We start from the raw sequence: 26,456 nt of genomic DNA on the forward strand, positions 1-26,456 counted from the left end.
TAAATCATTAAGATTTCGAGGCTGTCGCTTGGAAACTCAGATCTTCAGCTCCCTCCATAAGTTTTCGATGGAATTAAGGTCTAGAGACTGGCTAGGCCACTCCATGACCTTAATGTGCTTCTTTTTGAGCCACTACTTTGTTGCCTTGGCTGTATGTTTTGGGTCATTGTCGTGCTGGAAGACCCAGCCACAAGCCATTTTTAATGTCCTGGTGGAGGGAAGGAGGTTGTCACTCAGGATTTGACGGTACATGGCTCCATCCATTCTCCCATTGATGCGGTGAAGTAGTCCTGTGCCCTTAGCAGAGAAACACCCCCAAAACATAATGTTTCCACCTCCGTGCTTGACAGTGGGGACGGTGTTCTTTGGGTCATAGGCAGCATTTCTCTTCCTCCAAACACGGCGAGTTGAGTTAATGCCAAAGAGCTCAATTTTAGTCTCATCTGACCACAGCACCTTCTCCCATTCACTCTCAGAATCATCCAGATGTTCATTTGCAAACTTCAGACGGGCCTGTACATGTGCCTTCTTGAGCAGGGGGACCTTGCGGGCACTGCAGGATTTTAATCCATTACGGCGTAATGTGTTACCAATGGTTTTCTTGGTGACTGTGGTCCCAGCTGCCTTGAGATCATTAACAAGTTCCCCCCATGTAGTTTTCGACTGAGCTCTCACCTTCCTCAGGATCAAGGATACCCCACGAGGTGAGATTTTGCATGGAGCCCCAGATCGATGTCGATTGACAGTCATTTTGTATGTCTTCCATTTTCTTACTATTGCTCCAACAGTTGTCTCCTTCTCACCCAGCATCTTACTTGGTTTTGTAGCCCATTCCAGCCTTGTGCAGGTCTATGATCTTGTCCCTGACATCCTTAGAAAGCTCTTTGGTCTTGCCCATGTTGTAGAGGTTAGGGTCAGACTGATTAATTGAGTCTGTGGACAGGAGTCTTTTATACAGGTGACCATTTAAGACAGCTGTCTTTAATGCAGGCACCAAGTTGATTTGGAGCGTGTAACTGGTCTGGAGGAGGCTGAACTCTTAATGGTTGGTAGGGGATCAAATACTTATTTCTCTGTGCACAATGCAAATAAATATATATAATTTTGACTATGTGATCCTCTGGCTTTTTTTTTAATATAATCTATCTCTCACTGGTAAAATTAACCTAGCCTAAAAAATCTAGACTGTTCATGTCTTTGACAGTGGGCAAACGTACAAAATCAGCAAGGGATCAAATACTTATTTCCTTCACTGTATATATACATATACATATATATACACACACTACATATATACACACACACACACACACACACACACTACACATATACACATACTACATATATACACATACACATGCATACTTACATACACAGTAATTGCATCGCATATGCTGATATTTATCTCCCTCCTGTAGTCTCTGCTCTTCTATAGTCCCGGTATCTTCAGTCTCCTCTCTCTTCTTTAGGCCTCATGCACACTTCAGTCTTTTTCTTCAGGGTGCTAACCGTTTTTCTGACGGCTAGCACCCTGACCCATTCATTTCAATGGGGCCATGCACATTTCAGTTTTTTTGACGGTCCCGTTGCTCTGTTCCGATCAAAAGTAGAGCATGTCCTACTTTGGTCCAAGATTCCGTGACCGTGAGGCCCAAGCAAGTCAATGGGGCCGTCAAAAAAACTGAAGGCACACGGAAGGCATCCGTGTGCCGTCTGTGTGTGACGGAGCCGTTGCTTAGCAACGGCCGGGCGGGCAGAAGTACATTACAGATATATTACACTAATCGGCAGCCACTTCTCTCTATCCATCACTGATAGAGAGAAGAGGCTGCTGATAAAAATAAAATAAAAAGCTGTTCATACATACCCCATTCAATGTCTTGGTGACGAGTCCCTCTTCTTCCTCCAGTCCGACCTTTCTGTATGACGCGGCAGTCCATGTGGCCGCTGCAGCATGTGATTGGCTGCAGAGGCGGTCACGTGGGTTGAAGCGTCATCCCTGGAGGCCGGCCTTCTGACGTAATGCAGACTTGCGTGACCGCCACTACAGCCTGTGATTGGCTGCAGCGGTGACATGAGATGAAACGTCATCCCAGGAGGCCGGACAGGAGGAAAGTAAGTATGAACTGACTTTTTTATTTTTTATTTCATTAAAATTGTATTTTGCGAGCGCCGAGCATGGTCATTCTTCAGCGCTAGTCACTGTCCAGGGTGCTGAAAGAGTTACCGCCGATCAGTGCAGCCCATTAACTCTTTCAGCACCCTGTACAGTGACTAGCGCTGAACAACCATGCTCTTTCAGTACCCTGGACAGTACCATGCTCGGCGCTCCGAAACGGAAGCACGGAGTGCACACGGGAGTGCACACGGAAATCACATGGCCGCTAAAACGGGGACACGTATCCGTCAAAAACGGCCGTGAAAACGGTGAAGGAAGTGTGCACGAGGCCTTAGCAGGGGCCGGGATTCCTTGCTGGGGGAAGGGGCGTGCACAGGGAAAGTAGTAGCTGAAGTGTCTAACAAGGATAATCAAGCTAGAAGTCTGCAGGGCTGTTCAGGGCTTAGAAGACATTTTAGCAGCAGCTGTACAGGTCAGCAGTGCAGACACAGTGATGGAGCAGGGTGCTGCTGACCTGTACTGCTCCTGGGCAGTAAATTATAGATGCAGAGCAGGATGCTGGGCAGCGGCTTCACACATCAGCAGTACAAGCTGAAGTAATGGTCGCCCAGCGTCCTGCTCTGCATAGATTCTCCTGTTCCACCTGTCTGGTCCCAGCCAAGCCGCTCTTTGCTGCTAGACTTCCTGCTCTCCGATCTCCTGCAGGCAGCGTCAGGGGGCGGATCTTCTTCCAGACGTGCCTAGCGCGCAGCGTCTACTACAGGTGATGATTGTTTTTTTCTCTTAAAGCTATACCGCGGCAGCCAGGAAGACCCGTGTAATATGCCGCCGGCCCGTAACATTTACTGGGAGACCGGCCTGGGTGGCACATGCCCCTGGGCTCCTGCATACAACTGTGTATGTGGGGATTTCTTTATATCGCGGATCAGTACCCACATATACAGATGTATGCAGGACTGTACAAGAGAGAGGCCCCTGAGAGGTGAAGCAGCCAGCCCACCTGGAAAATTCCCGGTCAAGTACATGGCCAATCTGCCCCTGTTCATAGTTAACACCACCAGTGACAAAAATGTTTTACGATTCCCCTTGTCAAGGGATGTCCCTACATACTGAAAGTCTCCAACCACTGTCGCTGACAGTATCACACAGTGTAGGGACACATTCTCCCGACAAGGGGAATGGTAACACCTATTTGTCTATTAGTCCTGGACTAAACAAAGACTTTTTGTGGAATACAAGGATTTCCTATAACAGATATGTCAGGAGAGGTGACTGCTTCTCTATAAATCCAGTGACTCATAGGTGACATCTTCTCAGATTCTAGTCTTTCTTTTTCTCTTTTCTTCTCCATCTGGTCCAGACCTCATGACGACTTCTCCCGGCCACGACCCATTTCTGCACAATGCGACTCAGATGTCTTTGGCTCCTCTCTTTTCCAACATTTCCGCACCTACGAAGAAAAAAATGTCATGGTGCCACTAAATATAATAGCGCCATACACTGTGTCCCTGAATATAATTGTACCATGCACTGCACACCTGAATACAATATTACCATATACTGCGCCCCTGAATATAATAATACCATACACTGTTCTCTTGAATACAATTGTGTCAAACACTGTGAAGCACCACCACAAACACACAGTGCCCCTGTAGATAGTGTCATTGACAATGCCCACTGTAGATAGTGCCTCAAAAACCCATCACATGCTCACTTGTCCCCGTTTCCACACCATCTCTTTTGACCAAGTCTCATCCAGCATAACCATGCATGCATTATTTGTAAAGTGCCAAATGGCAGGGCAGGGAACTGATAGTTTCCATGCCTCGCCAGCACTAGACTAATTATTTGTATCCGCGTCCTAAGGACCGTATACAATTGAGTGCAGGGGTCCCGCTTCTCCCCGGAGTGGCTGTAATTTTAATAATTCGTTCGGGAGAACCGGGGCAAACCGGCCAGATCCCACCCTTGCATGGGATCCCCAATTATGATCTGCCATTGCTCCTATGACATGGACGCACTAGCTTCTAATGCCAATACCGGCGCTGATATGAGAATGATATTCTTTGTGTACATAAAAAAAAACAATACTGTACGTATGTGACAGTACCTAACTATCACTTTGTTAGATATAATATAGTGAAAATATTTTCCAGTAGGATATCATATAAAAAATTCTGGGATGGCACCATATAAACTTTCCAGCATTGTTACGTTCACCCTAGCAGCCATACCCCACTCCACGTTCTCTACTGCGTAGTCTGAATGGTTATTTGTAATTTATCATCCACCTATATACATCTGCCCACCAGTTCATGAAAAGTATATGAATTGGAGAGTTGAAATAAATAGTGCCCAAACACATAGGGGGAAATTTATTAAGACTGGTGTTTTTATACACCAGTCTTAATAGTAAACAAGATGTAGTAAGATCAAACAAATTTATTAAAAGGCCCGTACCTAATAAATTTGTTGCATATTTGGCTGAACTTTCGCTACTGAGTGAAATCTATGCCAGCCAGGAGCTGGCATAGATTTCTGCTTTCATTTATATAAGCCATTCACCACATTTGCCCTGCACCAGTCCCTTGGCACAATACCAGTCACTAGAGAATCTCTAATACCAGGGGAACAGAAATAAATGCTACTAAAGGCTCTATAACACGGGCCAATGAACGGGCAAACAAGCTTTCATGAGCGCTCGTTCCCAATATTTGCCCTGTGTAAACAAGGCAATGATCAGCCGATGAACGCGCAAACTCTCATTCATTGGCTAATCTGCTCTTTTATGCAGCATTAAAAATCATTGTTGCCGACATGATGAAAATGTATAGGGACGAACGTTCGTAGTAACGAGCGCTCGTTCCTATAGATAAGCAATCATTGCTCCTTGTGAAAGGAGCAATCAAGTGCCAATTAACGAGCTGTCTCGTGGATCGGCACTTGTTTTCACTGCCCATATAGGGCTGTGTAATAGGAGCTTAAGTTCTTTAAGAACTCCATGGTGTAACCCATCTGTCCCGGTGCCTTGTGCACATTTATTTTATTTAATTTAGCTTGGACCATCTCTACGTTCATCCAATTCAGTATATCAACTGATATATTAACAGCACTGGCACCGGCTACATCAGCTGCTCTTTCTTCAGTTGTATATACAGAGCTAAAGAACCCATTTAGTAACTCCGCCTTTTCTTGATCCACTGTTACCAACTCCCCATTACCACTATCTAGGGGTCCTACATGTTCAGACCTTGGCTTTTTTGCATTTATATACTTGAAGAATTTTTTGGGGATTTGTTTTACTATCCTTGGCCACCTGCCTTTCATTTTGTATTTTTCTGATTACTTTTTTACAGTTTTTATTAAGCTCTTTATACTTTACAAAGGCTACAGATGTACCCTCAGATTTGTATTTTTTTAAATGCCCTTTTTACAGTAGATAATAGGTACAGTATTTGCACATACACGGCCTGGTAGGTGCTTGTCTTAGCGATTTACAACTCAATAAATGTGTTTTTCTTGATGCATAACTAAAGTCTTCTTCATTTATGAAATGATATTGGCCACTTTTAGCCAGCTGGAAAATGTACTTGTAGATATTATAAAAGTAGATGATAATCTGGGTGAAAATACTAGATAAAACATTGTTTCCAGCAATAACAAGAGGTGTGGTTCCATGTGATAGAGAGGCTGTTGTTTGGTACAGGTAAATCAATAGCTTTAGTGCTTTATGAGCTATGGGAGAGATAGTAAGCAAGCCAGGGCTCATTACCATACAGCTGAAGCTTTATCTACCCAAACTACCTCCCCCTCCCCCCTTTTTTACAAGCACATGAAAGGCCCTCTATGTGCCTGGATTTAATGAGAGACACGCGACTCAACAATGAGTCCATATTGCAATCAGCCAGGAGTTTTTACTGGCACACGCCACTCCAAACCAGAAGCCTGTCTGTATCCGCCTTATTAATGTAAACTGATAACTTGCAACGTCCAGGCCAGATAATGTTTGCCTCCAGAGCTTATGAAACGTATGCAGTATTCTTTAAAATGACGGGAAATAAATGATGTATTTATATGGTTGTATATATCATTTATTTTCCATCATTTTAGAGTGTTGATATAGTCCACAGCATGGTGCGGAGAGTGCAATGGCATTGGTCATGGATAGATATGGGCATATTGTGGTCAGCATTTTGCTTCAGTATTTGTATACCTTAAAGAGTCTCTGTCACCCCATTATAAGTGCCCGATCTCCTACATAGTCTGATCGGCGCTGTAATGTACACAACAGGAGTGGTTTTTATATTGAAAAATAATCATTTTTGAGCAAGTTATGAGCAATTTTAGATTTATGCTAATTAGTTTCTTAATAGACAACTGGGAGTTGTAAAGAGAAGTGTATGACGCTGACCAATCAGTGACCAATCAGCGTCATACACGATGAATAGACATTGTGTCCTGGCTGGATGCAATGTGTATTCACTCTCAAGACACTTGAGTAAAGTTAATGTGGGTGTATGTAACAGCACAGCGTGATCTCGCGAGATCACGCTGTGCTGTGAATACAAATGGACATGAATGGAGAGAAGTGTATGATGCTGATTGGTCACTGATTGGTCAGCCTCATACACTCCTCTTTACAACGCCCACTTGGTCAAAAGGTAAAAAACGCCCAGTTGCCTATTAAGAAACTAATTAGCATAGATTGAAAATTGCTCATAACTTGCTCAAAAATGATCGTTTTTCAAAATAAAAACCACTGCTGTTATCTACATTACAGCGCCGATCAGACTATGTAGGAGATAGGCCACTTATAATGGGTTGACAGAGCCTCTTTAACCAGGAGTGGATCCAAAAAATGGAAGAGGTGAAAATCTTTTCACTTTACATTTTCTCTATTTACAAAGACTGATGTCCAAAATCCTCTCCAAAAATGACCTCAGAATGATTTTGGTCAAAAGTACAGACTGTCCATCCAAAACAGGGACACTAGGGAAGTACGGGCATATACTTGTTCCATATGTATGAAAGAAATTTGAGAATTTGTTGATGCAGCCGCAAGTTAAGGGGGCTTCATTGCCGATAATCGCCCTGTGTAAACAGGGCAGCGATCAGCAGATGAACAAGTCAATGCTCGTTGATCTGCTGATCGTATCGTTTTAAAAAAGTTAAATATTATCGTTGTCGGCAACACATCTTCCGGTGTCAACAGAGAGACGCGCTGCCGACATGATAATAATGTATGGGGACGAGCGATCGAAAATACGACCACTTGTCTTCATCCATAGCTCCGTGTGACAGGAGCAAAGGCGCGCCGATCAACGATGCACCGGCCGATTATCAGCCGGTGTAAAAGGACCACTACCTGTGGAGGTCCGCTCCTTGGTTCATTCATTGTAATTGACGTCTTTGTTCTGACATCAGTGACTGGATCTGCCATGTAGCGTTCAACACCCGCGCATCAGATGCAAAGAGAAGACCGGTTCCGACCTAGTACAAGGTCAGCATGCACTTGGTTTTTATGGGGACATCTGTATCAGGCACTTACGTAGGCATCTGAGGTTAAAGGGGTTGTCCGCTTTGGACAATCCCTCCATATTAGAAGGATCCCTTCACAATAAGTTGATCAGGAAGTATCCTCCTGTTGGGACCGCCCCCAGTAATCAGCTGTCACCCCTTCCACAGCAATCAGCTGTTATTTGTAGGGAAACCTGAGAGTGTGTTGAGTTTCCCTGCAGCGCCACCACAGGGGAAATTAAGAATTACACAGTGCCTATTCAAGTCAATGTGATGCCTGTGATGCAGGACAGGACAGGTCCTCCAGAGCGAGAGACGCCCTTTGTAACCTCTCTCCACTTTTTCCATGAGTATCCTGAACAGAGGACCCCCCCCCCCCCTCTCCCTATTAACACAGAATTCCCTAATAGGGTATATGAAAATGTTTTTGTTTTTATACTGGACAACTCGTTTTAAGGCTGGATTCGGAACGTATTTCGGCCGGAAGACCCGGACCGAACACACTGCAGGGAGCCGGGCTCCTAGCATCATAGTTATGTACGACGCTAGGAGTCCCTGCCTCTCCGTGGAACTACTGTCCCGTACTGAAAACATGTACGGGACAGTTGTCCCGCAGCGAGGCAGGGACTCCTAGCGTCGTACATAACTATGATGCTAGGAGCCCGGCTCCCTGCACTGTGTTCGGTCCGGGACTTGCGGCCGAAATACGTTCCGTCCTTTACGGACCGAACATGCTCGAGTGAATCCAGCATTAGGGGTATTCCCACTTTAAAAAGTGATAATGGCACATTGCTAAGATATGGCATCACTTTATGATAAGGATTCGTCCTCTGGGACCTCCACCGATCCTGAGAATGAAGGGAGCGCAGCTTTGCACTAGTGAAGGGGAAGCAGTGCTGTTTTTCCCTGCTTAACGGTGCCCGGCCACCCGCTGTGCAAAGAACTCCAGCATGGCCCCATTAAAATGAGCGGGTCGAGCTGCAGTTCTGTTCTCATCTGTGCAGGGAAATCTTAAAAGGGGACTCGGCGCCAATTCAACAGTGCGACACCTTCATTCTCAGGATCCTAAGATTTCCAGACCACCGCTGATCATAAAATGAAGGCATATTCTAGCGATATGCCATCACGTTAGTAGATGGGAATAACCCTATAAGGAAACTACTGTAGCTAAGGCTCTGTTCACACTGGGGGCATGGTTTCTGTTTTTAAAGCATACATACTATATGTTTTATAACGGATCCCATTGACGGATCATAGGCCCATAAGGTTTCTCTTTTTCCTTGGTAAAGTGGCGCAGCAGATTCTACGCTATTCTGCCCATCAGAGGCAACAGAAACCTGACAAATGACAAATGTATCCATCAAGCCAGGGATAAGGCCCTGTTCACACAGAGTATTTTGACAAGCTTTTTGGAGCGGAAACCGCTCCGCAAAACTCGTCAAAAACCGGCCGAAAATGCCTCCCATTGATTTCAATGGGAGGCGGAGAGGTTTTCTCCCGCGAGCGGTAAAACCGTCTCGTGGGAGAAAGAAAGGACATGCCCTATCTTCGCGAGATTACGCCTCTGACCTCCCATTGACATTAATGGGAGGCAGTTTTTTGCCCGTAGCACTGAATGTGCGTGAGCGAAAAACGTGCCGAAAATGGCGGCAAACGCCGTGCAGGAAAGTCAAAATCTGCCTCAAAATCCCAAACGGAATTTTGAGGCAGAATTTTCCTCCTGCAAAAAAACTCTGTGTGAACAAGGCCTAACGTCTATCTTTCGAAAACGAATTTGCGCGGCATGATTTTCACCCTTTTCCGCTAGAAAGGGGAGAAGGAGGATTATAACATATTCCTCATATATGGAAGTGTTTAATAATGTGTGAGGAACTGCTTCAAGTATCTTCTCCACTTGGACACAGAACGTTCTGGAAGTGACATGAAGGTGAAATAATGGGATTTCTCCAGGGGACCTGTGGTAAATATCCGAACAGATGAGGGGATTTCTCCTCATAATTAGGTCGGTGGTCCGCGTCGCGGCAGACGCCGTGTATAGACACACAGGGGGCGGGGCCGACCAAATGACAAGCGCAGAATGAGCTCTCCATGGAAAGAGCCGACACTATATAAGTAGCCAGAGGGAAAGCGGAGCTCTAGTTCCCCCGCGCAATACAGTGACAGGCGGGCGCGACCACACGGCTCGGAACCGCTGCGATTATTCCACACCACATCACTGACCGGATTTATAGGCGGGAAGGGCATGTCTATCTGACCGGATCACACCTTTACCTGTGGCTGCTGTTTGGGGGACTCCTTCCTGTCATCGGAGGGTACATGACTTTTGTGTGGACCTGTTGTCGCTGTTCTATAAGGAGTTCCATTAATCCCAGTGCTGCTGCTGCTTGTTCGTCCGCCGGTTTCACAGCACGGGAGCCCGATGAAGAAGATGGATCATAGTCTTATATGGGGCTTGACGTTTGTCTTACTGGGTTTGCAGCAGGTAATTGGGAGCCGTTCTTTGTAGCTTCTCCTTCTTGTGTTGCGGGAGATCTGATCGGTTGGGGCTCTTATGTATTTCTCTCTAAGGTCGCCGGCTCCGGGGTCTTTCAGCTGCGTCTTGACGCCTTTGTAAATAGCAATGGGACGCTGGCGGACGGGGCGTCGTGTCTGCCCAATTGTCGGACCTTCTTCAAGATCTGCCTGAAACATTACCAGACCGTCGTGTCCCCCGGACCCTGCACCTTCGGCAGTGTCGTCACTCCGGTGCTGGAATCCAGCGCATTCGTGGACGGATTCTCCAACTACATCAGGTTGCCCTTTAACTTCACCTGGCCGGTAAGACGCCGCTTTTTAACCCTTCAGTAACCTGCTGACAATCTGATGTGTATGTAGATCTATACCTAGCACACTATATATATATATATATATATATATATATATATATCAGTAATTCTATACACCATTAGATTAATGAAGCTGTTCATTAACACAAGCTTTCCTGATATTCCTGCTGTAGTTTACATGATGATTAATTTATGTTACATAATATTTGTTTCCACGTAAATTTTTATTTATTTTTTCTTTTCCCTTTTTCAGAAAACCTTTTCTCTGATTATTGAAGCGTTTTATAAACCCACAGGTAAATAAAATCATTATTCTAGAAAGAAACACTAGAGGGCGCCATTGTCTCAATGTGAATCTACTGAAAATCTAATTATCCATTTAAACTTTCCTATTTATAAGGTTTAGTTTAGTTTTTGATCTTCTTTTAAATTCCCATTTTAACTTTCAAAACAAGCTGGCGTTGGAGAGATGTATTTTTTTTTTTTTTTTCATGGCCTTACGTACCTAATCTCCAAAACAATTGCACTTCCTCCAGTTTATTTTTGGCGTGGGAAAGAAGTCCGCTCTTTGGTGAGAAAACCAGAAGTCTGCCAAATTGTCCTGACGGCCTTTTCCTGTATTTTACACCTTTTTTTTTTCAAATTCCGCCCTTTGGAAAAGAAATAATGGCTTTTGGATGTTTTGCTGACATAGAGGAAGAGAATATTTCAACAAAACAATTCTCACATTGAAACCTTTCTTGAGGCCACGGACTTTGGTTCTTTTGCTCACCTTGATGACCAACTCTTTGGTATAGAAATATTTTAAGAACACAATCCTAAATTCTAAAAAAAAAAAAAAAGTTGTAGATTCATTTCAAAATACATTGAATTTAAAATGACAGGTGGATTTTGTGTCTTTAGTGATTTTCTATCACAATTGGCATCTATAGACCACGAATCCACGTTTTAAGTTCAATGGATTGGGACTTTAAAAAAAAGAGTGTTGCAAAGTAAAACTTCCAATGTAAAGTTCGGCCGGACGACTTCCTTAAAATATTGCGTGTTTTACTGAAATTTTTTGTTTCTTGGTTTTTCACGAAAAAAAACATGAAATTGTCCTGTTTTTGTTTTCCGATTAGGTTCTAATAAAGGGGAAGTATTGGTCAGTGATTTTGTAATCCAGAAACCCCTTAATGTTGGTGAAGCGTGGTCCAGTGATCTGAAGATGGGGATCAGAAATACTCAGCTGAAATACTCGTATAGAGTCGTCTGCAGTGAACACTACTATGGGGAAAGCTGTTCCAGGCTCTGCAAGCCTCGCGATGATCGCTTTGGACACTACGTATGTGAATCTGATGGCAGCATCACATGTCTGAAGGGGTGGAAAGGAGAATACTGCCCAAAACGTAAGGCTTGGGAGCATTAGGGGGAAAAAATATACATCTATACATTCAAACCTACATTTACATGTACTAGTAGAGCCTGTGAAAGGACTGCCTGGACTTATGGGACCGTAAATAAGTTCATAACCTTCAACCATTAGGCTGAGTTCACACGTCGCGGATTGTCAGCGCAGGTTTTATATCTAGGATTTTATTTTAGATGATCAGCCGCATGTCCTCGTCTTTGAGCTGTAAGGGCACGTTCACACCTGGCAGATTTGCTGTTGATTTCGCTGCGGACAGTCCGCCGTGGAATTCTCCAGCAGCCGTTTTTTACATTTGTTTCTATACGTTTTTGGGAAACTTGGTTCAGACGTTGCAGAAAAATACTGTGCGGAAATCGGGCTGCGGTGTAGAATTTTCCCTCCGCAGCATGCACGGTCTGTTGCGGAGTAGAAGCAGCGGAATTTCACGGCGAATTTCAGCCTTTGCTATGCAAAAACTGAAATCTGTGGCACGTCCGCTGCGATATCCGCCACGTCTGAATTACCTGTCAAATAGGCAAATGTTGCTGCAGATTCGCAAATTATCTGCAGCAACATTTTCAGCGGAAAAATTCTGCCGCATCTGAACGTGGCCTAAATGTATGATCGGGAAGCCGAGAGAATTCCATTTACACGGTTCACAAGGGAGAGGACATGATGTGCCCTAGTGTCCCCATATTGTATTTGTTTGGTCACATATATGTATGAAGCGTATTCATTACTTGGAACTTTCTTTTCAATATGATTGGTTTACTGTCGTTTTTGCTTCAGTGTGTTTGCTCTTTTTGACCTATATGTTGGTAGATGATCAGATCACATGACTATGCCCTTCCAAGACCTGCGTATAGATAATGGAATAATCTATCATAAAACGGCCCATCGGAACAGAACGCCGTTTTTCCCATTGAAATGAATGGGCAGCTGTTTGGAGGCGTTCTGCTTCCGATTTTAGGCCGTGGTGAACATCCCCTAAATCTTGCCTTCAGGAGAGCTCTGAGAACAGATTATGACGCGTTTTGTTTTTGTCACAACAGAGGGGTAGGGTTTAGTGAAGCAATCTTGGAAACCACTGCGGGATCATTTCTTTCATATTGTAAACCACCCTCCGGAGTATTGCTGTAACCCTCCAGCAGTTTGCACTCTGCTTGTGAAATGAGTCCTAAAGAGTTAATGCACTATAGGCGAACCATTGTGAGAACGCAGCCGTCATCTGTGAACTTCATTCCATTCTATATGTAATTATACTCTATTAACTCCTTAAGGCCTGTTCACACAGAGTATTTTGACGAGTTTTTTGACGCAGAAACCGCTCTGCAGAACTCGTCAAAAACCAGCCGAAAATGCCTCCCATTGATTTCAATGGGAGGCGGTTTTCTCCTGCGAGCAGTAAAACCGCCTCGCGGGAGAAAGAAGGGACATGTCCTATCTTCGCGCGGTTACGCCTCTGACCTCCCATTGACATCAATGGGAGGCAGAGAAAGCATATTTCGCTGAGTTTTTTGCCTGTAGCACTCAATGGGCGCGAGTGAAAAACGTGGCAAACGGCGTGCAGGAAGGTCAAAATCTGGCTCAAAATGCCAAACGGAATTTTGAGGCAGAATTTTCCTCCTGCAAAAAAACTCTGTGTGAACAAGGCCTAATATTACTCTGGTCATGCGCAATATTCTTTTTGTTTTGTTGAACAAATTGTTTTTAAACGGTAAGGCTACAACAAAGGAAAAAAATAAACACAACGCTTCTCTGCTACCGTCCTGTTATACGTAAAGCGTTCCAACGTTTTTCCTAACACGCCGGTTGGTAACCTATTTTAGACAGGGATCTGATCTTTTTCTCGTAATCGCAGGGAACAAACGAAGTAGACATAGGGCATTTAATGGTTAACGTTTCTGTCAGACACGTTACCTTTAGGCGTCATGCACATAGCTGTTTGCGTTTTGTGGACCGTAAAACACTGGTCCTAGTGGCTTCCGCGTGCTGTCCGTTTTTTTTTGCAGACACATTAGAATGGGTGAGAAGAATAAGACATGTGGTATCATTTTGCGGAACGAACACACGGACCCGCAAAAAATAAAAGCGGATGTGTACATGGCCTCATAGTAATGAATTGTTCAGTGTGATACCCGCAGAAGAAAAGAACGGTTGTGTGCGTGAGCCCTTGGGTTGTGTTCCCTATTGACTTCAGAAGGGAAAATCCTTTGTAGAGAATGGTCTATTTTGTATTTTGTTTTTATATACAGGAAATTGTTTTAGGAACATTTCCTAGAAATGACCATGGGATAAAATAACCAATCAGATTACAACTCTCATTTGTGCAAAACATGTTAGAAAATTAAAGCAGAGCGCTGATTGGTTGAATTTCCTTTGAGCGCGCTCCCGGAGTGTTGTGACCGCCGCTGTTGTCAGTCAGAACGAGTGATGGAGGGAACGTTCACGGAATGATAAATTGTTGTCGGACCACTCAGGAGACGCGGCTATAAAGTCGGCCATACCTCACACCGTTATTGAGACGATTACAACGATATCATTTGCAGCCATCTTTACCGGTGGGCTGCGCTTCTGTCGCGCTCCGGGGTCAAGTGTAATGTCGCACGCTCGGGTGGCTTGTGCTGTGCGGCACGCGTTGTTATTGTTATCCTTGGCATTAGCTCCAGGGGACAAAGCGGAGAGAACAGCTGTAGTGAGGGAGGGTGAAGCAGCAACAACGGTGACAGCTGCTCTCTCACTGAGACTGGGGCGGAGGGCTGACCATGTGTTGTTCGGAGTCATCCAGGCATTAAACGAGGCCCTTGTAGCCGGCAAATACAAGTCACACGGCTGTGGCCTGACAACAACGGCGGCAATGACCCGCAGACTGGCGCTAAGGGGGGGGGGGGATGGGTGTGTGTGTCTATCTACTTATACCTAGAATGTACTGCATATTACCAATCCTATCTATCTATACCTGTTATATATATATATATATTGGTATATGTGACATGATTGGTATATATTATAGGTAAAGATCGTCATGATAGGTATATGCAAAGTATTCTAGGTATAAGTAGATATGATGGGGGTATATATATACATGTACATGATATGATGTCAGAATGGAGACCACTGCCTTAGACTGACAGGCAGACATTGTTATGATTTATTATCATGACGTATATTCTTTATATCGGAAAATACTGGAAAACTTGTCTACATGAGGCCAAGATCACACATGCAGTTCTGATGCAGTTTTTGGTGCAGTTTCTTCAGCCAAAGCAAAAACTGGATCCAAAAGGAAGGAAAGATGCAAAGAAAAGACTCGTGCACCTCCTTTCTTTTGTGTCTACTCCTTTTGTTGGGCTTAAAAAAAAACAAAAAAACTGCATCAAAACTGCGTGTGTGTGTGATCTTGGCTTTATAGGACAAAAAATGGCAACAATAGATCCCTAGTTTTTCCTTATTATGAAACTTCTAGTTTTACTCTAATGTACTCTCTATATAACAATTAGCAGATCAAAATTATTTTAGTTGCTGACAACGATCAGGTTCAGTGAATTGATTGTATTGTGGACACCATTCGCAACCAGCCAGACCGTTCCCCTGCCGTGTCTGCTGAACGTGGTATTACTTGGCTATGTAATAGTGGGGGTCCCGGGGATACCTTCATGAGGCAACATCTAATCGGAATTCTGATTTTGTCACACATAATGTTCGCAGCCCAGAAGTATTTTGTTGTTGTTCTGTCTTGGCCGGGTTCACACCGTTTTTTTGCAGGCAGAAAATCTGCCTCAAAATCCAGTTTGGAATTTTGAGGCAGATTTTCCGCTCCCTGCACGCCGATTTTCGCGCCATTTTTCGCCCGCGGCCGTTGAGCACCGCGGGCAAAAAACGCAGCGAAACACGCTTTCTCTGCCTCCCATTGATGTCAATGGGAGGTCAGAGGCGTAAACGCCTGAAGATAGGGCATGTCCCTCGCGGGAAAAACGCCTCCGCCTCCCATTGAAATCAATGGGAGGCACTTTTGTCAGTTTTTTGGCGCGGTTTCCGCATCAAAAAATGTGTAAAAAAACTCTGAACTGACCCTTTAAATGGAAACTGATGTGTTTATGTTCTTAAAGGAGCGCACAACAAAACAAACATTAACAATGGCCTATATTGTTTGTTTCCACAGCAATATGTCTGGATGGGTGCAGTGAGCAAAATGGTTTCTGCAACAGCCCAGGGGAATGCTCGTGAGTATTTATATACCTACATATGGGCCTGTTCACATCACCGTTCCTTTCCTCTGAGGTTCCGTCGGAGGTTTCCGTTGGGTTAACCCCTCAACGGAAAGGCAAACGGAAACCTTAGCTTCCGTTTCCCTCAGCATTGAACTCAATGGTGACAGAAACTTCGCTAATGGTTTCCGTTTGTCACCGTGGTGACAGGGTTCCGTTGTTCTTGATAGAACTAATAGCGCAGTTGACTGCGCTATTCATTCCGTCAAAACGACGGAACCCTGTCACCACGGTGACAAACGGAAACCATTGCCTAGATTTCCGTCACCATTGAGTTCAATGCTGAGGGAAACGGAAGCTAAGGTTTCCGTTTGCCTTTCCGTTGAGGGGTTAACCCAACGGAAACCTCAGACTAAATCCCTCAGCGGAAAGGAACGGTGATGTGAACACAGCCTTTTTCTACTTTTGAAAGAGCATGTAGTGTAAATCCGAACTGGGTTATACTTCGTAAGGGGGACAGGCGAGGAGGTTAATGGGGTTGTCTATCCATTAAATATAATATTCATTGTACTAATATAAGAAATGAACAATGTTTGTCATTTACACACGATCCAATGAAGTTATGAAATTTATTTATATAGTATGGCGCCACCTGGTGTTTAAAGTATACAGCAATGTGTACATCGAACGAATGAGCTGAATGCTGGTGGACACGCATGCTCAGTCATTCTCCCCACAGCCAGGATAGTGATCCTCTATTCACTGCAGAGCAGCCAATAGAAATAGCTTTCTGCCCTTCTTGTCAGGGAAGTAGCAGAGCATGTGCAGTAGCATGACAGTATAGTTAAGAAGACACCTACTGCAGGGGAAGTAGAAGAGACTATATCAGCAGCTGCCAGATGGGGAAGGAGACTGATTCTGTTTAGAGACCCTCTCCCAGCAGCACTTCTTTTATGTTCGATTCACTGCAAATTACTTTAAAACTGCTATTAACAGCATTTCAGGACTTTTAGTATGAACATGATAAATGGGATAACACCTTCAAAGGGGTATTCCAGCTGATAATAATCATCTTTCCGCTGCATATGTGATAAAAGTTCTTGGCTAGAATACCCCTTTAACATCCATCCGTCAGTTGAAACAATGTAGCAGTAACTTAGTGGTCCCCAGCACTTCAACAACAACAATACTATGACACTTTATTTGCTTTTGCACATGTTGTAGTAACATAAGTTTATTTTATTGACCTATTGTTTAATCTGATGTCCAAAACTAAAACTTTCAGTTGCCGTCCTGGTTGGCAAGGTCGTTACTGCAATGAGTGCATTCCTCATAATGGATGTAGACACGGAACATGCCAAATTCCCTGGCAGTGCATCTGCGATGAAGGCTGGGGAGGCCTGTTCTGCGATCAGGGTGAGTATGCTTATAGGGGTTGTGACCCCACAGGATATGCTATACAGTCGTGGATAAAATTGTTGCTACCCTTAAGAGAAAGAAAAACCTCCAATGGTCACTGAAATAACTTGAATCTGACAAAAGTAATAATAGGTTTTAATTTACTGAAAATCAACTAATGTAAATCCGACATTGTTTTTGAATTGTGGTTCAACCGAAAAATGTAAAAAAACAAACTAAGGGTATGTGCACACACACTAATTACGTCCGTAATTGACGGACGTATTTCGGCCGCAAGTAGTGGACCGAACACAGTGCAAGGAGCCGGGCTCCTAGCATCATAGTTATGTACGATGCTAGGAGTCCCTGCCTCGCTGCAGGACAACTGTCCCGTACTGAAAACATGATTATACTACGGGACAGTTGTCCTGCAGCAAGGCAGGGACTTCTAGCGTCGTACATAAGTATGATGCTAGGAGCCCGGCTCCCTGCACTGTGTTCGGTCCGGGACTTGCGGCCGAAATACGTCCGTCAATTACGGACGTAATTAGTGTGTGTGCACATACCCTAAAGAAACTGCCTGGACAAAAATAATGGTCCCCTTAACTTAATATTTTGTTGCACAACCTTTTGGGGCAATCACTGCAAACAAACGATTTGTGTAACTCAATGAGACTTCTGCACCGGTCCACAGGTATTTTGGGCCACACCTCGTGAGGACACTGCTCCAGCGGTCTCCGGTTTGAAGGGTGTCTTCTCCAGACTGCAGGTTTCAGCTCCTTCCACAGATGTTCAATAGGATTTAGATCAGGGCTTATAGAAGACCACTTCAGAATAGTCAATGCTTTGCTCTTAGCCTTTCTTGGATGTTTTTAGCTGTGTGTTTTGGGTCATTACCCTGTTGGGGGACCCATGACCTGTGACTGAGACTAAGCTTTCTGACACTGGGCAGCACATTTAGCTCCAGAATGCCTTGATAGTCTTGAGATTTCATTTTACCCTGCATAGATTCAAGACACCCTGTGCCAGATGCTTAGCCCCAAACCTAACCGAGCCTCCTCCATGTTTCATAGTAAGTACAGAGTTCTGTTCTTTGTATGCTTCATTTTTGCAACTGAACATAGAGCTGATGATAAAAAAAAGCGAGACTGGAATTTAGCAAAATGCATATTGACAAGTCTCAAAGATTGTGGGGGAATGTCCTTTGGACAGATGTGACAAAACTGGAGCTATTTGGCAAATCACATCAGCTCTATGTTCACAGATGAAAAAATGATGCTTACAAAGAACAGGATAATGAGCCGAAACACATCTAAAAACATCCAAGAAAGGCTAAGAGCAAAGCATTGACTATTCTGAAGTGGCTTCTATGAGCCCTGATCTAAATCCTATTGAACATCTGTGGAAGGAGCTGAAACCTGCAGTCTGGAGAAGACACCCTTCAAACCGGAGACCGCTGGAGCAGTGTCCTCACGAGGTGTGGCCCAAAATACCTGTGGACAGGAGCAGAAGTCTCATTGAGAGTTCCTCAAATCGTTTGTTTGCGGTGATTGCCCCAAAAGTTTGAGCAACAAAATATGAAAGTGCAGCTAAACATTTGACAAACTTCTGACATGTCATAGTGATATGTCAGAAGTTTGGATTGGTGGGGATCCGAGCACTGAGACCCCCACCAATCGCTAGAACGAAGCAGCTGAAGGTCTCGTGTGAGTGCTCAGCGGCTTCGTGTCTGTTCGGCTGTTTCCGGTAAGCCGATGTATCGGAGTACGGGCTCATAGACATTGCATTGAGTCCGTACACCGATACATTTATTTCTGGAAAAAGCCGAACCGACACGAAGCGGCTGAGCGCTCGTACAATTGTTGCAGCTGCTTCGTTCTAGCGATTGGTGCTGGTCTCGGTGCTCGGACCCCCACCAATTCAAATTTCTGACGTGTCACTATGTCAGAAGTTTGTCAAACGTTTAGCTAGACTTTCTAATATTTAATGGATGTTTCTTATAAAATAGCATTGTAGACTCGTAGACCTCATTTCTGATGTTTGTGCTTGAATATGGAGTTCGTCTTTTTCTGCAATGATTTTATGAATACATAAAGATAAGTTACAGTTTCTAACAGTCCTATATATATTTCTTGCAGATTTAAACTATTGCACTCACCATAAACCCTGCAAAAATGGAGCCACTTGTATGAACACTGGCCAGGGCAGTTACACATGTTCATGCCGACCAGGTTATACCGGAGTAAATTGTGACGAGAAGATCAATGAATGCGACAGCAACCCTTGCCGAAATGGTGGTAGCTGCACGGTAAGACCTAACGTGAAACATCTACATTTGAGTTATTAAATGGATGTGGAACATCAACTGAATGCCGTGTAACTTCAATTATTTGTTTTCCAACACCCAAGTTAGATGTAGGATTCGGAAGTAGGTCAGTAGGTATGATATGAATAGTTAAATGGACTCTCCTAGACCCAGGACACCCTATCCAGTTTTAGCTGAAATTAGAGCTGACCGGAAAGTCGGGGAACTTTGAGCTGAAAGTTATTTGTGTAAACCTGCCCCCTACCGGACCACTGATCGCTGCGTTGTTGGCAAAATATTCTATACATTGAACTTTACTAACAAACCAATCCACCTCTGTTTAATTGTAGTTTGTCTTAAATTCCAATCGTTCCTTTTACGAGAGACAACAATTTATAGTGTTTTCTCTGAACAGTAACGGGTACATAGCTGAGATTTTATACATACTAGCGTACAGGTGGCTGGGAATGAAATCTGTTTTCTTTTGCCCACCTATAATATACTGAGGTCACACTGTATGTAAGTACACCGGCTTTCAGAATAGATCTTATTGTCCTTGCACTCTCCCTGGCCTGTTTATTTGGCATTATATTGTAAGCTTGTTTAAACTAGAAATTCTTTCGCTTCTGTTTGCACTATCAACATTTTGTATGAGTAAATCTTGTTTGGAATAGCTTTTTCTGTTTATACTCGCTAAGCTATTGCCTCACTGTTGTACACTGCGATTCGTATCAAACATTGCCTTATACTGATTTCTTAAAAAAATGTCTTTAGAATGACCAGCTTTGTCTTCACGTGCTTAAACATAAAATCCTTATGCTTCTGTATGTTGCTTCTAGGATGGGGAGAGCGGTTATGTCTGTCAATGTCCTCAAACATATTATGGAACCCACTGTGAACACAGTGTATTAAACTGTGCCGATTCCCCATGCTTTAATGGCGGTACGTGTAGAGAACGGGAACTGGGTGCCAGCTATGCTTGTCAGTGCCCGTTGGGTTATACAGGTTCCAACTGTGAAAAGAAAGTGGACCGATGTATCAGCAATCCTTGTCTGAATGGTATGTATTCAGTAACTCGTTTAAAGGGAATGTATCGTCAGTAAATGATCTTTTTTTTTTTTTTTTTTTTTTTTTTTTTAAAGTGACCCACTGGTCTCAGGACAAAATTATAAATGTGATGGGGTAAATGGAGTAAAATTACCTGGTGCCCTTCACTTGCCTCGCTCTGCCATTGTAGCGTCCCTTCTGTGTTGTCTCAAAATGCCCACAGCGCCTCTCAGACTGAGTCTAAGGCACTCCCTCTGACGGATTGGATGAAACCTCACGTGAGCAGCTCTGGCCAATCCGAGAACAGTGGGAGTGTCTAAGAAGCACTTAGGCTATTTTTGGACATCACAGAGGGGACCCTAAAATGGCAGATTCATGCCAGAGGGGCGCTACTTAAGGGCATCCGATAATACTTCATGTACACCATCGTATTTAAAACGTTGTCCTGGGACCAGATGGTTGCTTAAAATCAAGTTTTTATGTTAAACATTTAAAAAAAAAAAATTGTTTTTTAAAAATGTCAGTTGTCTAGATTTTAAAATATTCCTGAAATGGTGCAGTTTTCACACTGGCCACTGAGCCTCACAATAGAGCGACACTTCCTGTTCTGTAGAGATCACTTCTCAGCAGTAATTGTATTGTCATCACAGGCAGGATTACTATGACAGGTAACACCTCTATATACATAACACAGGATCCATCATTTACAATAGGTGATAGCGACAGCTCCCCTCCGCCCTGTCCCTGCACAGCCACTTCTGCCTAATAGACTCTCCCAGTCTACAGTTTCTTATTGTCCATGTGACTGCTGTAAAGCAGATCTCTTAAATGCTGTTAACAGCAGTTTAGGCAAGATGTCTGCCCCATAATCCGGTACAGAAGTTTTCCTTTTTATTAAAGATTCTACAATCATTACAAAAACGTGTTCTGAAAAACAAATCTGTTTCAGTATCTGGTTTCCATTAGTAAAATAAATGCTAGGTTTTCCATTCCCTTTAAATCCAGTCTTCCCTTTGGATGTTTCAGTGCTGATCACAGAACAATATTGCTGCTGTACTATTAGTAACCAAGGACCAGCCATATATTCACTGATCTGATTATGGGATATTCTCCTGATATCGGATCGATCCATATGGCGCTATAGGGCGAGTTGTTGCATGTCAAGGGTATTGTTGTTTTGTCATTTCTCTTATATTTTCATAGCTTCTTCTTTACCTGCTACAGTAACGTTTGTTGTGCGGATCAGAACACAAAAGACATTGGCCATCATAAATTTTAAAAAAAAACCTCTCACTCATTGCAACTTATTTAATAACTGGGTGTCATTTGATTGCTATAGGTAATACTGAGACTTTTTGGATGAGGCCCATTTTATCTCATGTTATCCTTCTGTTTTTTATGTTCTGGTTAATAATTCGGTAGGAATCCTGCCCCTGTAGTTCAGAGCACAAGAGATTTTGGATGCTAACATGTGTGTTTCTCCATACAGGAGGTCAGTGTTATATCTTCAATTACAAACAGTTGTGCCGTTGTCGCACAGGATATGCAGGCCCAACATGTGAGATGAATATGAATGTGTGCGCAAAGAACCCGTGCTCCAATGGAGGGACCTGCTATGACAATAATGGTGACTATGGATGTATTTGTCCTCCTGGCTTTACTGGAAAAACATGTGATCTAAAAAACCGAGATGAATGCGCCGTCAACCCATGCAAGAATGGAGGAACGTGCCATTTTGTGCCTTACGAAAAAAGCATTACTTGTCTTTGTCCTATTGGTTCCATGGGAAGCCAGTGTGAGTTTCAGGTCAAGCGCGAAAAAGACTGGGACTTTCCTTGGGTCGCTGTCTTCATGGGCGCTGGCATGGTGGGACTTCTGGTTTTGCTATGTATGATCTTCATTATTGTTAAGCATTTTCGTCAGAAGCCAATACAGGACACGAAGACCATGAATAATTTATCAGATTTCCAGAAAGACAATTTAATACCAGCTTCACAACTTAAAAATATAAACAAAAAGAAGGACTTGGAGGTGGACTGTGGCCTAGAGAAATCAAATTACAAGCTAAAAAACCACCCTTTAGACTGCAACATATCTAATGGACTTATTGGGGGTGTCCTAAATGGAATGGGAAAAGCAGACAAGTTCCACAATAGTGAAAAATGCTTAGAAGAAGAGAAGTTCCCCCTCCGACTGCATAGGTAAGACCATGTTATTCACTAGATTTATTAGTGATGTGTGCGCCTGCACTGGCACACTAACGCTGGGTTCACATCATAGGGACACACAAAAAAAAAAGTGCTGGAGCCATTGTATGACGGGCACAGGCAGCACCCGGCTGAGCCCAATAACTTTAATTGGTTCCATCGGTTTTCCGTCACCGTGTCCGTTGTTTTACTAGAAGAAAATGGCGCTGCACCCTGTCCTATTTCTTCCACCATTTTTGGACACTGCTAATGAAGCCTTCGACGCAGACGTGAAGTCTCTTACTTAAAGGGGGTGCTCGGGCACGGGATGTTTTTTTCATACTGATGACCCTTCCACAGGGTAGGTCAATAGTGTATGATCGGTGGGGTCTGAACCCTGCACCGATTAGCTGTTCCGGCTGCCTCCAGGGACAGATTATTATGCAGGGATCAGTGCCAGAAGCAGATAGTCTATTCAAAAGGGGCAGAGATGCAGTTCAGCAGCATGGCCTTTATACTGTGACTGGAGCCATCCGCTTCTGGCACAGACATCCGGTGCCCGGAGGCAGCTGATCGGTGCGGGCTGTCGGACCCCCACTGATCATATACTGAGGACCTGTCCTGTAGATGGGTCATCAGTATGAAAAACCGTCCCGTGCCAGGACAACCCCTTTTAAGTCTAGTATGTTTCCTCTTGTCAATCTAATGCTTTGAAATGTGAGGACCTCCGCTAGAAGATTGGACCTTATTATATATGCAACATGTCTGCGTACGTTCAGTGCCTTTGTGCTGTAAATACAATAAATTCTTATGGAATAATACACATCATGATCACCAAGCTGTTAAACCTTGAGTTTCTGAGTTGCAATAATGAAATTGACTTGGGTAAAATGGTAGTAAGTGTAAGGGAATGTCCACACACAGAGTAAATACTGTGGATTGTCCGCAATGTGTTTCATTGCGGAAAATCCACAGCATATTCCATTCTCATACACACGCTGAGTAAATAATCTGGAAAACCATTAATAAATTGACATACTGCGGAATCGCTGGTTTTCTGTTGCGTGTTCCCCATTCAATGCAATGAGGGGGGGAGGGGGTAAAACCTGCAACATATAGCAATTCAGAAAAGAAAAAAGGTTATACTTACATCATGGTGACCTATCTGGCATCCTGCAGCCAAACTCCTTCCGCTGCGGACCTTCCGGATGAAAACTCGCACCACAATTTGGTGCGTTTTTTCAGCCGGAGTTCTCTGCTGGCTCCAGGGCGGATACGCTGAGTATTTTAAGCAGTGTATCCGCCCTGTGTGAACATAGCCTAAGAAAGAAACAAATCCATTTAGTGTAATATAATTTAACACCGTGCTGATCCAGTGGCTAGTGAATATAAAAGATAACAAGATGAACAGAATTATCTCCATATTTGCCGTCAAGTTTGGATCTCAATCAATCGTCCTGATTTCATGAGCTTTAAAGGCTATGGTCTCTTTTTATCATTATTTTAGTAGTTTAGTTTTTTAAAACTTATTATATACTTTCGTGTTTAGTTTTACCACTATACATAGAAGCTGCATAACGCCGCTGTAAGCTGAAAGTTTATTACAGTAGCCTGCAGCACTTAAACTAAAAACATTTTGAATAAATGGATATTAGAAAATGTTTTAGAGCACTAAACACATACATTTAAAAAAAAAAAAATAAAGGCCTCAAAGGTTTACTTAGCCTTTAAAATTGATAAGTAGCAATGCCATTGCAAAAAATAAAAATTGTTTAGATGAAGAGTTGGTCTCAACTTCTTAAAGAGGCTCTGTCACCAGATTTTGCAACCCCTATCTGCTATTGCAGCAGATAGGCGCTGCAATGTAGATTACAGTAACGTTTTTATTTTTAAAAAACGAGCATTTTTGGCCAAGTTATGACCATTTTTGTAGTTATGCAAATGAGGCTTGCAAAAGTCCAAGTGGGTGTGTTTAAAAGTAAAAGTCCAAGTGGGCGTGTATTATGTGCGTACATCGGGGCGTGTTTACTACTTTTACTAGCTGGGCGTTCTGACGAGAAGTATCATCCACTTCTCTTCACAACGCCCAGCTTCTGCCAGATCACGCTGTGACGTCACTCACAGGTCCTGCATCGTGTCAGACGAGCGAGGACACCGGCACCAGAGGCTTCAGTTGATTCTGCAGCAGCAGCGTTAGCAGGTAAGTCGATGTAGCTACTTACCTGCAAACGCTGATGCTGCTGCAGAATCAACTGTAGCCTCTGGTGCTGATGTGTCCTCGCTCGTCTGACACGATGCAGGACCTGGGGCAGGAAGTGACGTCACAGTGTGATCTCTCGAACACGCTGTGTGTCTGCACTGCCAGAAGCTGGGCGTTCTGAAGAGAAGTGGATGATACTTCTCGTCAGAACGCCCAGCTAGTAAAAGTAGTAAAAACGCCCCGATGTACGCACATAATACACGCCCACTTGGAGTTTTACTTTAAACACGCCCAGTTGGACTTTTGAAAGCCTCATTTGCATAAATACAAAAATGGTCATAACTTGGCCAAAAATGCTCGTTTTTTAAAAATAAAAACGTTACTGTAATCTACATTGCAGCGCCGATCTGCTGCAATAGCAGATAGGGGTTGCAAAATCTGGTGACAGAGCCTCTTTAAGTTCTGTAGTTTTCCATTCATAGGGACACTTGTACTGCTTAGCAGTTTGTCCTACACTCTGGATGACTCTGACGTTGGTCATTTTTTAGTGTTCCGGAACAGATGTAAACAAATGACATCATTAATAATGTAATAAATTCCATATTGTCCTTACAGTTTTCTATTGAAATCATACATGAGACTACACTGTATTTCCCCCTGCAAGTGCTGCCGCCATCTTTTCTGATGGTGTGAAAGTGAGTTGTGAACGGAGGCGTTCATTCTTAGGAAGCCGCCAATCTTGGATGACTTCCACGCACCTTTAGAGAATGGAAGAATGACAAATGCCGCCTGCATGGAGAAGGTGGCTGCAGAACATGGTGTCGCATGTTGACACCTGCCGCCTGCACTTTGTAGGGGTACGGTGGCCATTCTATAACCTGAATTCAAAGATTGATAAATCTTTAAAATGAGTTCAATTTTGTTTTGGCTTTCGGTAAAGAACGGATGGGTGCAAGCAGCTCAGACAATGTCCCTGCTGGAGGATTTTTTTGTAATGACTGGCTGTAGCTCAACTTTTAGGCCTGATTCACACGAGTGTTGAATACGTCTTTGTGACGACCGTTGAAACAGCCGTCACACGGACCTATGTAATTCAATGGGGCCGTTCACACGGCCATTGTTTCAACGGACAGATAGAACATGTCCTACTTTCACGGATCCCTCCATAGACTCAAGTCTGTGGGGATCCATGAAAACAGAACCCGCACTGTGGCACCTTGGACATGAAAGTCACGTTTATCACGTCCGAGTTCCCCAC

The 26,456-nt window shown here is 43.7% G+C and overlaps 1 protein-coding gene across 2 annotated transcripts in view; it reads left to right on the forward strand.

Annotated features, from left to right (window-relative positions):
- The first annotated feature begins 9,762 nt into the window (after positions 1-9,762).
- DLL4 (delta like canonical Notch ligand 4) overlaps positions 9,763-26,456 on the forward strand; it is a 177,819-nt gene continuing 161,125 nt past the window's right edge. For both annotated transcript variants that reach the window (XR_012851457.1, XM_075844922.1), the window contains exons 1-9: positions 9,763-10,121; positions 10,208-10,456; positions 10,718-10,760; positions 11,586-11,852; positions 16,017-16,077; positions 17,348-17,478; positions 19,599-19,768; positions 20,605-20,824; positions 22,302-23,013. Coding sequence is in view for 1 of the 2 variants with exons in the window: in XM_075844922.1 (XP_075701037.1) it covers positions 10,059-10,121; positions 10,208-10,456; positions 10,718-10,760; positions 11,586-11,852; positions 16,017-16,077; positions 17,348-17,478; positions 19,599-19,768; positions 20,605-20,824; positions 22,302-23,013 (1,916 nt within the window). In the remaining variant the exon portion in view is untranslated. The remainder of the gene's footprint in view (positions 10,122-10,207; positions 10,457-10,717; positions 10,761-11,585; positions 11,853-16,016; positions 16,078-17,347; positions 17,479-19,598; positions 19,769-20,604; positions 20,825-22,301; positions 23,014-26,456) is intronic.

Source organism: Rhinoderma darwinii, chromosome 12 (genome assembly GCF_050947455.1).
Source record: "Rhinoderma darwinii isolate aRhiDar2 chromosome 12, aRhiDar2.hap1, whole genome shotgun sequence".
NCBI classification, from domain to species: domain Eukaryota; kingdom Metazoa; phylum Chordata; class Amphibia; order Anura; family Rhinodermatidae; genus Rhinoderma; species Rhinoderma darwinii.